General features: G+C 33.7%; 1 protein-coding gene across 2 annotated transcripts in view; it reads right to left on the bottom strand.

Moving 5' to 3' along the window:
• Positions 1–15,798, bottom strand: part of LOC140439249 (probable multidrug resistance-associated protein lethal(2)03659) — a 173,437-nt gene that overhangs the window by 31,817 nt on the left and 125,822 nt on the right. For both annotated transcript variants that reach the window (XM_072529048.1, XM_072529049.1), the window contains exons 7-9: positions 10,848–11,281; positions 5,903–6,201; positions 25–340 (exon numbers count right to left, since the gene is read on the bottom strand). In XM_072529048.1, the coding sequence (XP_072385149.1) occupies positions 25–340; positions 5,903–6,201; positions 10,848–11,281 (1,049 nt within the window). The remainder of the gene's footprint in view (positions 1–24; positions 341–5,902; positions 6,202–10,847; positions 11,282–15,798) is intronic.

Here is a 15,798-nt window from a genome sequence, read left to right as displayed (position 1 = left end):
ATTAACGTTAAATGCATGACTTACCCTAAAAAGATGCAGAAACATCGTAGGTAACCTCTCGTCTAAAATATTCAAATCATACGAAAACCTATTTACCACATTGCCTAAATAATTTGTATCAAAAAATGTCATCACTGCTGTTGTTACCCGGGAAACCATTAGCTTGTGCACATTGTAAGAAGCATTTCTGCAAAATCTTAACAACGAATAAAGAGTCACTAAATTGTATAGAGAAGAAAAAAGAGTGGTAAAGGTGGTGAATAACAGAAGGTCTTGCTTTTTGTAAGGTCCGCCAAGAATGGGGAGCATTGTGCTGCCATCGTTGGCTTGTACGTCAACCCTAAAATAATAAAAATATCGTTAAAGTTCACTAATTAACCAATTTTAAAGTTAAGTTAAAAATGAATTCCGTTTTTAAAAATTAGGACGCTTAATTGGCAATTACTGCAATAAAATCTTGACGGGAAATAAAAGTGTAATGGAGAAATTATGGAATTAAAAGTATTACTCTAAAAATTAGATCAAACTGTACAAAAAGTAAATTAATTATACGCGTTAGTAATATATGCAGAACATAATCGCTTTAGAGACATCATTTGGGCATTAAGGAAATGAGCAGTTTGCTTTTAAAAGGGGTTAGGTATAGGAGGTTTGTAAATATTTAAGCATTGTAAGCATTTGTAAGCATTTATTATCCTAACAGCATCTTAAAAAGGACGGTGAGGTAATACAAATAATTTCCCTTATAAATATTTTATTGTTAAAAATTTGTAAGCTATCAGTACCAACTTATGAATCCTAATTAAATAATTCTTCAAATTCTTAAAGTTCCAAGAATGTAAACTTTTGTATGTTGTAGCGTTATAATTGCTACATTGCCTGCTTTCTTTCTTATGTTAATATATTTCGTTAATTCTATTCTCCAATTTCCATATCTTCTGTCATAATTCATATTCTTCTATATCCTTCATTGTATCTCTTATTTTTCTATATATTTTCTCAGATATAGATTGTATCAGAATTGTGTCGTTACTTAATTGATTCATTATTCTCTTTTCATTTTTACTGGTATTTGGTATAAAAACCAGTTGGCGTCCAAATCTATCTTCTTTATATATATATTTCAGTATCTACTTTTCATATTTATTTAATAATCATCATTTTTATCTTTTACTCAAGTTTCTAAAGAATGAATTTTATTTTCATCTCTATTTCTGTTACTTTGGAACGAGAGGTGCCATCTTTATTCTCTGTTTAGTTTAATGCTAGTGACATTGTCATTGCATTGTTGGTTAACTGTTTGTCAAAGACTCCTTTTTGTTGACATTTCCTCCTTCCCGTTCGATACAAAAGTCGATATAATGGCTTCTATTTCTAAAAATGTCGATTTTCTTCATGACTTCTGTAAAAGTACAATATTCAATTGTTGTGTCGTCTCCTGATTAGGAGGTAAGAGTATAATATATTTTATCGGTTTCCTGATTCTACCTGTTGTATAAAAATCTTTTTATAATTTTAACTTTGAAAATTCTAAGATCATTATTTATGATTATGGTATGTAAGTAAGTACATATTTTTGTGGATATTTCTTATGTTTTTTATTTTATATAAAAAACTAGCGATAAGAAATATATAGTTTCTTTAATATAGTATGTAAAAGTTTTACGAATATTTTTATAGTTTTAAATATTAATTTTAAATCCTTAATAATATCTTTTGATTTTAATAATAATTAACTTTTGACAAACTACCATTTCTATATAGAAATGTTTCTAAATTCTAAATTATCTAGCTTTTCAATAAATATATCTTGTCATTTTTACCAAATCCGCTTTTTAATTAATATTAGAATATTTCAGTTGTAAAAAGTAATTACCATTTGCTTTAAAATATTATATATCCTTACTTTTACTTATTTGCTTTTGATAAATACATAAATAAGAATTGTTTCTCGACTTGCTTGGGTGAATAATGATAAAATTTTGTTAAATTTGATTGGTCACCTATTCATCCCCCAAGCAAGGTCTCTCATTTTGGTTTCACCATTTTCTGAAGCAAGGTGTGTTTTTCTTCATTTTAGTCAACCTCCGGGGTACATTTCTCAGGTGCGGGTCAAATTCTATTAACATCCAGAAGACCAACCGGCCTGAGAATGGCACTATCATTCCGATAGGAGAGTTGACTCCGGGGCAAGAAAATCCACAGCTAACAACATGGCTTGCTAACAACCATAGCAGAAAAGACCACGATAAAACCTAGGATTTGGTGACAAACATGTTTCTTTACTATAATGTAACACTGTAGCAAGAAGTCGAATAATTTTTATTTAAATTCAATATCATATTTAAACATGTATTTTTCTGTCATTTTTTTTAATATTGTAATAAACATGTGTTAATTTAACTGTGTATTGTTTCTTCTTTTTACTTGTTTGCCTGTGTTGCTCCAGAGTAGGCCATATTCACGTCCTGAGTGAGCTAGCCAGGGAGTGTTTCGTATAACGTCTAATGTAGCAATTTTGCAATTGATACATTAGGGGTTATGACGTTAAAAATTGGTTCCAACGGGAAACGATTTGTCGCCCCAACGTTGTTAGTGATGTTAGTCGGGTTGTAGCAGCAAACTAAGGTTTGCGGTTACAAGTTGACAACAGCAGCTCAACGTTGCGATGTTACAAATTGAGCCTCGAAGGGTTACAAATTGGCACCCAATGAATATTCGTTGGCACGTCATAGATTGACGTCCAATGAATGTTCGTTGGAACGTTACAATGTCGTAAAATATAGTGTACGTCGTACATGGAAAACAACCAGTTCAAAAATAGTCTTTGAGTGAACAAGTTGTTAAAAGTTGTGATATTTAGCATAATATTTTTTCAATGTGGTGTACCTAGAATTTTGATAACGATAACACAGAAACTTCTGTTGAACCTTTTGTTGAACACGTCTAAAAGCCGTGCCGATTCCATCGAGCCGTCTAAGTTGTCATTTAGAGGAAACGACTTCCATTCAAAGGCAAGTATCAAAAAGGCGTCAAAGAACCCATCTGTCATTTAATGCGAAAGAAATAGTTCATAATGTTTTTTTTTTAACTTTAACCAATAGACAAATGACAGCAGCTATAAAAGAAACAGAGAGGCAGTTCGAAAACCAATTTTAACCGTTCGTAAAACTTCCAAATTTTGAAAAACTCTAAAAGAAGTGATAGTAAAGTTTAATATGCTATATATAAAAAAAAATGATGCCAACAGTAGATGATTTGATAGTTTGATAGATGACATTATATTTTTTGAAGGTGTTTGCAGCGCATAGGATTTAGGTAATCCTTGTAAGCTCTTTGATAATATTTGAAACTTCTTCAGTAGTAAAGGGTTCGTAGGGAGCAGTAACGTAGTGTTGGCAATTGTGCGCCGTATCTTCGATCCATCCAGCATTGGTGTTAAGAGCAACTGGTGTCGAAAGTTGATTTCCCCAAAACTCATGGATTTCTTCTTGGCTTGGGTACCATTTATTGGCACTTTCTGCAGTAGAATTAAGTTTCCGATAGAATGCCTTCTCAGCATTCTCAAAAAGCATATTATCGGATTTTCGTTTGTTACTAATTTTGTATCTCCTTAGTCGGCCTGAGTAAACGGAAAGTTTTTGTTTTAATGTATCCAGGCACTGTTGTGCTGTGTTGTTTGGTGGATTATATTGTGAGTGTCTTGCGGTGGTTATCATTATTTCTTCAGCTCTTCTGATTACTTTTCTACTTGTTGTTCCTTGAACATATTCCGTGATTTGACCAATGTTCCTACGTAGTGCTTCAATTTTAATTAGCAGCCGTTTTTACACGGTGTAACTCTGTCATCTGTCCTTTCGATATTAGTACCCAGTCGTGTTCTGATCTTAATGCCCATAACATTAGCAATTGCTGTTGCTGCGCAGTAAATCAGCATATGCAAATATTCTAATGTATGAGCTTCCACGATATAATTGAGTAGGACTTCAGTGTTCATAAATTGTAATAGCGCACCTAGTTTCTTACGACAAGAGTTTATTTTTGGTAGCGGTGGTCTCTTAAGTGGGTTTGTTCCATTAAACTCTTTTACGGCACGTGTCATTTCTCTTACCAAGCTATCGTACAACTCGTTGTTATCCTGCTGCGTATTTACAGGTTGAGTTTCTTGCATAAGAGGCTCAGGAATCTGCTCATTAGGGATTTCATTATGGACTTGATCCACAACTAGCTCTTGGTTATGAATCTCCCTGAAAAATTACTATTATTATTATTATTATTAATAATAAAATAAAGCTGAGGTATTATTGTTTTTCTAATTAAAGGTAAGTCGAAGCCTGCAATGAAAAATCCAACTATCAAAATAAAAACTTGCATCAGACATTTTAATTCGAAAAAATCTTACGAACAGTACGAATGGCTAACTGGTTGTGAATTTAGGAATAAATTGTATTACTAGCCTTTATTGCTTGTCACCATTTCTGCTTTTTCGACAGAAGTTTCAAACAAAATAATGGACAAAATTAAACAAACACGCTTCATTGCAATTATTTTAGATCAAAGAACTGATGTTACACATTTTAGCCAGTTCTCTGCAATGGTACGTTTTGTTATTGTACACGGAATTTTACAGGAAAGATTTTTAGACTTTTTAGATTTTATACAAAATTGTATGTATACTCTTAAAATCCCTTATTGGTAATGACAAGCTAATCCGCCGCTAAGTTATGATGGCGCTGCGGTTTTTGGAGTGTCCAGCATTTGGAGGGTCTACAGTTGAAAGTGCGAGAAACATGTCCTAGAGCGATAGTTGTACACTGTTTTTTCCACAAACTAATCTTAGTTTTATCGCAATCAGTCATGCATATCAAAGAATGCAAAGATGTTTTTGCAACTCTAAGTGGAATGGCTGCTTTCTTTCTTAAATCCTCTAAACGCACTTAAGCTTTAGATACAATTGTAAAGCTAAGGCTACGAAAAGTTGCAGTAACGCAAGTCTTAAAACACCGCGATCCTTTAATTGAATTATTTAAGAGTGTTTTAGAGAATAAGGGAAAGTGGGATACAGAAACCATAAATATAACTCGAGAGGATTTTTAAATAGTTTAAAAAATGATTTAAATTATAATGTTTTTATATTATTTCTTTTATTTTTCCGTTCTCAGATAACTTATTTAATATATTGGAATGCAAGATAAACGATATTCGTTTCGGTGTAAAAAAGGTTAACGATTTTAAAAATTTAACAAAAAGAGAGATGACGTTTTGTAACTAAAAGCAAACGCCTACCCACTGATAATGATGAAGAAGTTGATTCGTGCTACCGCCGACTATGCTATCAGATTTTAGATCAAATATACCAACAAATGGAAAATATCCCACAATAAAAAGAAGAAGACCTATTTTAATCTCTCGTTTCTTCAGTGGCCAAATAAATAAATTGTAATGGAAAACTCAGTATATTTCAATATTTTATTTTTGCTATTGAATTATGGTTTAAAAACCACTCCAATAAAGGGAATATAGGAAAAATTGATGCTTTTTAATATTTTAATGCACAAACCAATCTCGTGAATATTTTTAATAAAATGAATTTTTTATGACATTATTTTTTACACCGCATATTATATAAATTCGCTATACTGAGTAAATAAACAAAAGCTGGTATGAAAAATAAGAGATTTAAATTTTATTAAAATAATTTACTTAATATATTAAAAAATAATACTTCAATTTCTAATAAAATTTGTGAATCTTTAGTATTGAATAATATTTATTGTGAAATTATTCTCAATTTTTATCAGACTACTTTTACTATTGTATATATAATTGATAAATGGTGTGCTTTTAAAACATACCTAATAGGTATTATAATAATACTTTTATAGGTAATTTCTAAACTCACCACTTTGCTTTCAATTTTTCTGCAGTAAAATGAGCTACTTGGGAGCCAGTATACAAGAAAACTATGAATACGACGAAGCAAATACCTCCTCCGAATCTCATGTACGACTTATATACATCCGCCCCAACCTTTCCCGTGTTATTTTTCTCGGCGAATAAATCGTCATTTGTATATTGATCGTCTTCGTGACTAGATTTAGCGACCTCTAATTGTTTCTTAGCTTCAGACACCTGAACGGGTTCTTTTTGTTCCTCACTGAAGTCTGGGGTGGAAGCCGGAATTATGTTTGTGTCACCCACCTAAAAATATGTCGTATTATCTATATATAAATATAATTTAATAAATTAAACCTAAAGCTAAGATTATTACTTTTACAAGAATAATACTAAACTCCACATGCTTTCGTGTTGGACCGTGGTGATTGTAACTACGCCGAGCTTTCGACATCCTCTCTGATGTCTTCTTCGAGATTAAATCTCTTTCAAGATTAATTTTGTGACCTCTATAAAGATGATGTTGACTTAAAGCTGAAATTCAATCGGAATTGCGAACAGGAATGGAATGTTCATAAATCCTATTTTGGAATCTACGGTTTGTTTAGCCTAGGGTAGTTGGGGGCAAAAACAAGCAGTTTCGTTGTCTCCTGTCGTCTTTCGAAATTATAACAGTTTAGAACTTTTCCAAAGTTTATTACGGGAGAGCTTACATACTGTTTTTCGATTTTAAGTATCGACGGGAGTTCTATAGGTTCACTAATAAATAAAAATAAAAGTTTTTAAAAAATCTTCATTTGCGTACTTTTGTCCATACAAATAGGGGTAGTACGCAAATACCTGTTTTGCCCAAAAACTAAAATGTATAAAACCCCAAATAAAAGAGATGGTGAGCGTTTGAAAGAAACCAATCTTTATTAAAAAAAAACCAAAAGTAAAATACAAACTGTTAATCTAAACATTAATCTAAAAAAATGTATTTGGCTAGGTCGTCAGAGAATCCTTCTGAATTTGAGAATCTGAAAGAGCTGGTTTTTATTGGTTTTCAAAACTTTAAGACAATATCGTCCTTTTGAAAAAAGGCATCTTCCGCCATCTCACGAAAATGAAATGTTGTGGGTCACAACCATCATCATTTACTTGGTACACTTTGGCGACAAATAATCTGTATGATTTTTTTTCCAACAACCTCCACTACGACAATATCATCAGGTAAAATATTAGGTACAATGTCTTGCTCTTCATCGTTACCGAAACAACGAATGTCACAAGAATCAATACTTTCTTGATAGGAGGGTGCTACTGATTCATCAAATGATGATTCATCGAAAACTTCCTTTTTGGTAGCACGAACTTTAGCACTGAGATTTGATCTTTTTATTCTTCAGTAATGCTTTATTCTCCTTATCTTTTTCTACTTCCTTCTTTTATTCTTGTTCCTAAGTCGCTCCTTATTCGGTGTCGATGTTAATAGGGTTGACTTTAAACTTTTTCTGGTTCGCTTCTTTTTTATCTTAATTTTTAGGAAGGGAATAATGTCTGAAGGTGAAATTACTGACTGTTTTGATTTTGATGACGGCTGGGCTCTTTCAGTTAGTAACAGTTTCTTTTTCAATATTTGAAGGACCAGGTACAGAAATTCTGACTTCCGATTTTGATGACAGCTGGGGCTCTATCGCATCAGTAACAAGTTGTTCTTCTTGCTGAACCTGGATAAAAACATGACCTTTATCGACTCAATCTTCACCTAAATCTTGCTCTGTTACTTCCGCTGGCATAAAATCTACGTCCAAAAAAATATTTTTATCTAGTGGGTAGATTCCTGTAGATCGAAAGCCCTCTCTTGCTATATCTACAGTAGCAGTTTTTGCAAATGCTGTGGAAAAGATACCAACCACATGGTAAGTGAAGAGAATCTTTTCTGGATGGGAACTGGTCCAGTTGTCGGCGACGCCCTCATAATAAGCTTTTAATGGTGTGAAAAATGCCCGATCGAGTGGCTGGGTCTTATGGCTGCTATGTGATGGCAGGCTTGATAAATGGATGAAATTATCTTTTGCAAATGTTACTGCTTGAAGACCTGTGTGCGATACATGATTATCCAGAATAAAAAAGGGGGGATTCTCCTCTGTTGGACTTACTGGCTGTAACCACTATCAGTAACAGCCATGTCGCAGGCAGTGGGCACGTCTTTGATTAGAAGAAGATTCATCCGCTTTCGAGCAAATAAAAAAAAATGAAGGGACATGGTGACCAGTTGCACTTATACAGCAAACAGCCGTAATTGTTTGTCCTTACTCGACAGCTACAGTTTTTGCTACATCTCTCTTTTCAACTAAGGCAATATGTTTGGGCAGATGGTTTGGGACTGTCTAAATGCCCGTTTCATCGACGTTATATATACGGTTGAGAGGTAACTTGTGTCCTCCAAAATTTCAAAATACTGAGCTAGTTGCACTCTATTGAAGCCCTTGGTTCAAGCAATACCTGTTTTTAGTGGAAATCGTAAAGATAGTCGGTTCCTTTTCATGAAAGATCTAGTAAAGTCCCGATCAGCCAACTGATTTACATGTGAAAATGGATGCTCAATATGGTTTCTTACACAATAAGAGTAAATTAAAACCGCAATGACTTCAGCGTCATTCCATAAAATCGTTTGTCTAGTTCTTTGCAATGCTAAACTATTTCGTTTTCTTGGATCTTGGTTAGAATTGCTTTAACTCTGCCTAAAGACTGGACACCATTTCATTTTTTCAACCTTTGCCACAGCTTTTGCTGTCTGACGTATAGAAACGTCATTATTAATAAGTTCACGAGCTTCGCACAAAATAACTTATGTCAAAGGCTTGCGCTCTGATTTTCTTTTGTAGTTTCTGGAAAACAGAAACCAAGATTTAGATGAATTGAATATTTAATTTCGAAATTAGTAGAAACAAAATTAATTTTTGATAATGGGGAAAAATACGCGTTCGTAGTTTTGCTCATAACGCTCGCGTATTTTTGCCCCATTTGGCAATACTGTCAAAACCATCTGTTGAGATTTTAAGGACCTAACCTCAATCGAAAACTCTTAATATAATAATCCACAATCAAGACTAGAAAACACCTGAATAAACTAATTCAACAAAAAATGCCAATTTGGTTTTATCACAAATTAATTTTGTTATGCCAATATTACAGTGCAGTAGTAAAAAATAATATTTACCTTATAGTTTTTATGCAACCCTTTCAATCAGCTTTAAACTTGGAACAACACATATGGCATACTGTTGCCAAACGTTTGTAACTAAAATCGGTTCAAACTGGACATTAGCGGCAAATTTAAATGAGGTGCGTTCTTTTGTCCCGTGCTTTTTTTACCCCCAACTACCCTATATTAGATCGGGTGCAGTCTGCACAAGGAATTTCATAAATCCCGTGGTGTTAATTTGAAATGTTGTCTTTGATATTTTAGAATCTTTTTTTGTGTCACTGACGAAATTCAAAATAATTTAAAATCCAAAAAAGTGATTTATAAAAAAATGACAGTTGACTAGAAAAAATATAATTCGCAAATGCAATTATGAAATATCATAGCATTTTACAATGAAACAACAACTAGTAGTTATCCTGAAAGAACTAAACGTAAGACAAGAACAACCTCTAGTATGCTCGGTTCGCTATTCCCAGTCCGAACTGTCTAGTGAATTTAGTAATTATTTTTTTGCGAAGCTACTTACTTTTTGACAGACTAGAAGTGGCTGGAAATTACTATACAACCAAGCACACGTACTCATAGCCCATATTAATAGTAAACAAACTAATTAGTAAATAAAATAGAACTTTGCGAATTACCTACAATCAATATTTATTTATTATATAATATATAATAATAATAATAAATATATTTATAAATTATTTTATATATTTAAATATAAATATTTAAATATAAATATATAATATATAATAAATAGTTATGTTAAATTACAACAACTAAAATATATTTTTTAAATATATACTACCCAAAATTTTATGGGTTTAGTATACACTTCCACTATTTAGAATAATTCTTCTTTTTTTTAAAGAAAGAAGTCTGCAATAGTAGTATATTTGAGCTATTAATAATGAGAAGTAGGAATTTTTGTGATGTAGGTTTCCGACAATGAATCTGTCAAAATATGCCCAAGCTAGGCGAATGGAGTTTAATATGCAGCAATGGCGATGGTATAGTTCGTCCCAAACCCTTCTTTCAGTGCGTCATGGTTGATCGAATTCTCTCTAACATATTAAGTTAGAAGCGACAGAAAAAAACGTGGGTCTGTGATTACTATACATAGAACTTAGAAAATTATTTATCGTAAAGCTAATTCTTTTTATGGATGTATAATTGGTTGGAGTTTAGAATACGCTAAATAGATATCCAATCAATGATGCGCATAAATATAATTTGATGCAGATTGTCTCGATCTTGACAGTACTTTCACAATGTCAACTGATAAAATGATAATTGTCATTCCAGGTTAGTATTATCAGACATTTTACAGTGAAAATTTAATTTTGTATTTATTGTCATAAAAATATTTTAAATATGCCAAGATATATTGAGAAAGAACAAAGACTAATATTAAAATTATTAAATTATTTTCAATTAGAAAAAGAGAGATTACGATCCTGTCAAATTTATCCAAAATGTCATGCAATAATTCTCGACATTCTTAAAATCCTATATGACGTCAAAATTAGTGACGCACTGAAAGAAGGGTTTGGGACAGACGTAGTTTTATGTCAATAATATATCTTTTAGATGCAAAAGCATGTTTAATTAAAAAAAACTTCATAAACAAACATTAAACATTTGAATAAAGAAAATAAAACTTAAGCGCATTGGCATCTTTCTCGATATTCAATGTAAGTTTTTGAACTCGGGTTACAAACATGAAGGTTAAAAATATTTTTACAATTATTTTTCTTACCAGCTTTCCATGACTTAAAGTAAAAATATTCTCAGCCTTTTCGATGTGTTTTGGGTTCTGAGAAATCAAAATACAAATCTTATCTTTTAAGAATTTAAGAATACATTGTTCAAATATGACATCTTGGACGTTCGCATCTAGAGCTGTAAGCGGATCATCCAACAAATATATGTCACTGTCTTTATATATACACCTAGCTAAATTAACTCTAGCCTGTTGTCCTTTACTAAGGTTAAGTCCGGCTTCGGCTACAATCGTCTCGTCTCCGTTTTGCATATACGCCAAATCATAATCTAAACCACAGATTTTGAGAACTTCTTCATATCGAGCTTTGTCATATTTTTCACCGAAAAGGATATTTTTTTTAATGGATGATGGAAATAGCCATGGTTCTTGGGCTGCAAACGATATAGTTCCGCCTAATTTGCAGTATCCTGAAAAAAATAAAAAAAGCTTTAATACGACATTATCTATACGTTTAAATAATAAAAAAGCAACCTAAAATTTTGCATGTCTGCCATCTGAATATTTAATATATTTCTAGAACGACAATTGAGGAACATCAATAATCTCAAGAATATTACATAACTTTGTGTAGTGTATAAAAGCCAATTATTTTCATCCCTGTATATATTACATAACAAATACACAACGACAATCAACTTTAGCATAATAAGTACATTGTCGTCCTCTAATGTGTATGGTGAGTTATGCAGGAATGTTGTAAACACAATAATCACAAGATGATTAACGGATATGGTCATTAACATTTTTTTTTTAAATTATTACGTTTGACTGCAATTGTTTCAACAGATTTATCGCTTATTGGAAGTAAAAATAATTGCAAAGATGGTCAATTATAATTGCAAATTAAATTATTATTGGTAGAATTCCTTCGTAAACAATATCAAAATTCTACGTAGATACCGCTTTATAGAAAAGACACTATTTATTGCATTGGATATTACTTCATTGATACTCATGTTCAACAATAAATTTATTATAAAGGACAAAACAAAACTATTTTTAACTAACAAGAAAAAGTCTTGACAGGTTTTATTGAAACATAAGCTTTTTCATAAGAAAAGTAATTTTAAACTAACCGTTTATGAGTACCGAGTACAGTACAGACGATAGGGAAGAGGAACCACCAACGATTCTTGAAGTTAAAGATGCAGTTAAAAAATTAGGCAGAAACAAATCACCCGGAATAGATAATCTCTTAGCTGAACTATATAAAGAAGGTGGCCATGATACCAAAATGGTATTCTTCTTCTTCTTCTTTTAGTGCCTCTTCTATCGGAGATTGGATATCATTAGGGCGATTCTAATTTTATTTACTGCTGTTTTGAATAATTCGTTAGCGGTACCGCCAAACCACTCTCTTAAATTTCTCATCCAGGACGTTCTTCTACGGCCTGGATTTCTGCGTCCTTGGATTTTTCCTTGAATTATATTTTGTAGGAATGTGTACTTTTGTCCTCTCATCGGCTGGCCTAAGTATTCAAGTTTTCTCTTTTTTATATTCAGTATAACTTCTGGACCGTTAATAGCGTTACGGCAGCTTATAAGAGAAATATGGACACAGATGATTGGAATGATTGGAATATTGGAATACTTTGCACCATCTACAAAAAAGGAGGTATTTATAGAATGCTCTAACCACAGAGGAATTACGCTTCTAAATGAGGCGTATAAAATATTTTCCACAGTCCTATATCACCGTATGGCACCATATGCAGAACGGATAGTAGAAAAATACCAGGCTGGTTTCAGATGTGGTAAATCGACAATACAGCAGATTGCAACCTCAAACAAAATTTTGGAAAAAACACTGGAATATGACATTGATATCACATATGTATAGACTACAAAGAATCCTGCGACTCTGTGAATAAAAGAGAAATGTTCACAAAGCAATGAAAAAGCTAGAAATACCAAATCAGTTGGTAAATTTAACAAAACCAACTCTTCAAAAAGTTAGTTGAAAAAAACAACTAACGGGCTGCACCAGGGAGACCCTCTTTTCTGTATACTTTTCAACCTGGCTCTGGAAAAAGTAATACGTATGTCACAAATCACAACCACTGCTTTAATATATAATAAATCAGTGAAAATCGTGGCCTATGCTGATAATATCAATATTGTTGGTGTACTGAACGAGAGGCGTATCTTTTGTAGCATCAGGTACAAAAATGGGTTTAATAATAAACACCAACAAAATGAAGTATATGAAAATAAGCACGCAACCACAAATCCTTCGACCACTTGTTATAGAAAACAAGGTCATCGAAGGTCATGTAGGTAGCGGGTAGGAACTCCTTTTGGATAGTCCTATCAGGGAAAGTGAATCAATCCTTGCCTTCCGCAGATTCCAGGTGTTTCCTGACCCGGGAAACTAGTACCTGCTAAGGGTCCCTTGTCCAGAGTTACGGATGAAGTCCACAACGGCATTCAGGGCGGAGAAGAAGGTCTTCACAACGGTCTGGAGGACAGAAGTGGCAGCCCCCGATTTTAGGGCTTGTTTAAAATCGAAGGGTAGGTGAGACTCTCTAGCTGTAGTAGAAGCAACTCGCATAGGAGAAGGATACTCTGATGTAAAATCCCTGGCCCTCCAGGTTGAGGGTTGAGGCACCGGGCCAACTCCTCGGTACTCATAAAACACGTAAAATGTTAAGAAGCCTAAACAAAGCCTCGGAACAAAAGATTAGAAACACAGTAGACTAAAACAGCAAAGAAAACGGTTAATGAATTTTTGTACATGGAATATACAAGGTATCTCCCGAAAAACACCAGAAATCATGTCAGAACTCAAAAATGCAGAGATATATATCGCGGTACTTACAGAAACTAAAAAGAAAGGTATGAGTTCTGAAAAGTGGGGTTACTATGACCTGTTCTATAGTGGAGTAACTAAAGACCAAAGAGCACAACAAGGTGTTGCTATTGTTATTCGCAAAACTTTAAGAAGACATATTTTTTTTTATAGCCCTTTTTCTATCCGAATTGTCGAATAAAGGCCTCTCCCATTTCTCGCCATTCATCCCTGTTGTGTGCTAGGCGTTTCCACATTGGTCCTGCGACTCTTTTGATATCGTCGCTCCAGCGCATTTGAGGTCTTCCTCTTGGTCTCTTCGCATCGTACGGTCGCCAGTTTCCGACTTCTTTGTTCCATCTACCATCTTCGAGACGTTCGTTGTGTTCAGCCCATTTCCATTTTAATTTAGCTGCTTGTTTCGCGGCGTCCTTTATTTTTGTTTTGTTCCGGATTGCTTCGTTCGTTTGCCGATCTATTAGTGAGATACCAAGCATCTGTCGTTCCATGGCTCGCTGAGTTTTTCAAATCTTGTCCATGTTCTTTTTTGTGAATGTCCAGGTTTGAGCTCCGTAAGTGAGAACGGGAAGGATACAAGAATCGAACACTTTGGTTCGAAGGTTTTGGGGTATCTTTTTGTCTTTCAGTATGTATGAGAGTTTTTCAAATGCGGCCCATCCCATTCTTACTCGTCTGCTTATTTCGGTAGTTTGGTTTTCTTTGTTTACCTTGATATTCTGACTCAGATATATGTATTCTTCTACATGTTCCACTTTTGTTCCTTGGATGGTTATCGTCGGTTGATCATCTTTATTCGACATTAGCTTAGTTTTACTTAGATTCATTTTCAGTCCTTTTTTTATGGATTCCGTATGAAGCTCATCGATCATCGTCTTCAGTTCTTTCCAGCTGTCGGCTATTAGTACTACGTCATCTGCATATCTTAGATGGTTTAAATACTTTCCGTTTATCGATAGTCCCTTCGTTTCCCAATTTAGTGATTTAAAGATGTCTTCAAGTGCGGCAGTAAATAGTTTTGGAGATATGGTGTCTCCCTGTCTTACTCCTCAGTGGATTTTTATTGGCCTCGTTTTCATTCCGTTATCCATCGTGACTACCATTTCAGCGTGTTGATATATATTATGTATTAATATCCTATATCTAGAATCTATTCTGCTGTTGACCAGTGCTTCCTCAATAGCCCATAATTCTATGCTGTCAAAAGCTTTCTCGTAGTCTATAAATGCTATTAAAGCAGTGGTGGTTTAGCATTTAGCACCACTGCTTTAATATATAATAAATCAGTGAAAATCCTGGCCTACGCTGATAATATGAATATTGTTGATGTACTGAACGAGAGGCGTATGTAGCATTTTGTAGCATCAGCTCCAAAAATGGGTTTAATAATAAACACCAACAAAACGAAGTATATGAAAATAAGCACGCAACCACAAATCCTTCGACCACTTGTTATAGAAAACGATGTCATCGAAACAGTGAACGAATTTGTACACCTGGGAGCGCTCCATAACACTAAAAATAATACTACCGCAGAGATAAACCGCGGAATTTGCATGGCCAACAGATGCTATTTTGGGCTTAATCTCCTCTTTAAATCCACAATTATATCGATAAATACAACAATAAAACTCCACAGATCAATAAAACGCCCAGTCCTAACATATGGCTCAGAGACGTGGACTCTAACAAAAAATAATGAAAACATGTTGGGACATTTCAAAATAAAAGTACTAAGGCGAAATCTATGGAGCAGTGAATGACAATGGAGTGTGGAGAAGACGATACAACTTCGAACTCTATAGAATATACCAGGAACCAGATATCGTAAAACACATTAAGATAGGACGTCTGAGGTGGATAGGACATGTAATGCGGATGGAACAAAATGACCCAGCTAGAAAAACGCTTCTTGATAGACCCATTGGTCAGAGAAGAAGAGAAAGACCCATACCAAGCTTCCATCGATGAAGGCATGAGAAATATGCGAGTACGTGCTTGGCGTGCGAAATTCTTGAGGAGGCTAGCACTCTCGCAGGGATGTAAAGCCAGAATGATGATGATGCTTATGAGTACATTCTTATTTTATTACTCTTTTTTTATATAAATTAAATATTG

The sequence above is a fragment of the Diabrotica undecimpunctata genome, chromosome 4 (assembly GCF_040954645.1).
Source record: "Diabrotica undecimpunctata isolate CICGRU chromosome 4, icDiaUnde3, whole genome shotgun sequence".
NCBI lineage: Eukaryota > Metazoa > Arthropoda > Insecta > Coleoptera > Chrysomelidae > Diabrotica > Diabrotica undecimpunctata.
The sequence above is the reverse complement of the archived record's forward strand: the minus strand, read 5'-3'. Positions and strand labels throughout refer to the sequence as shown.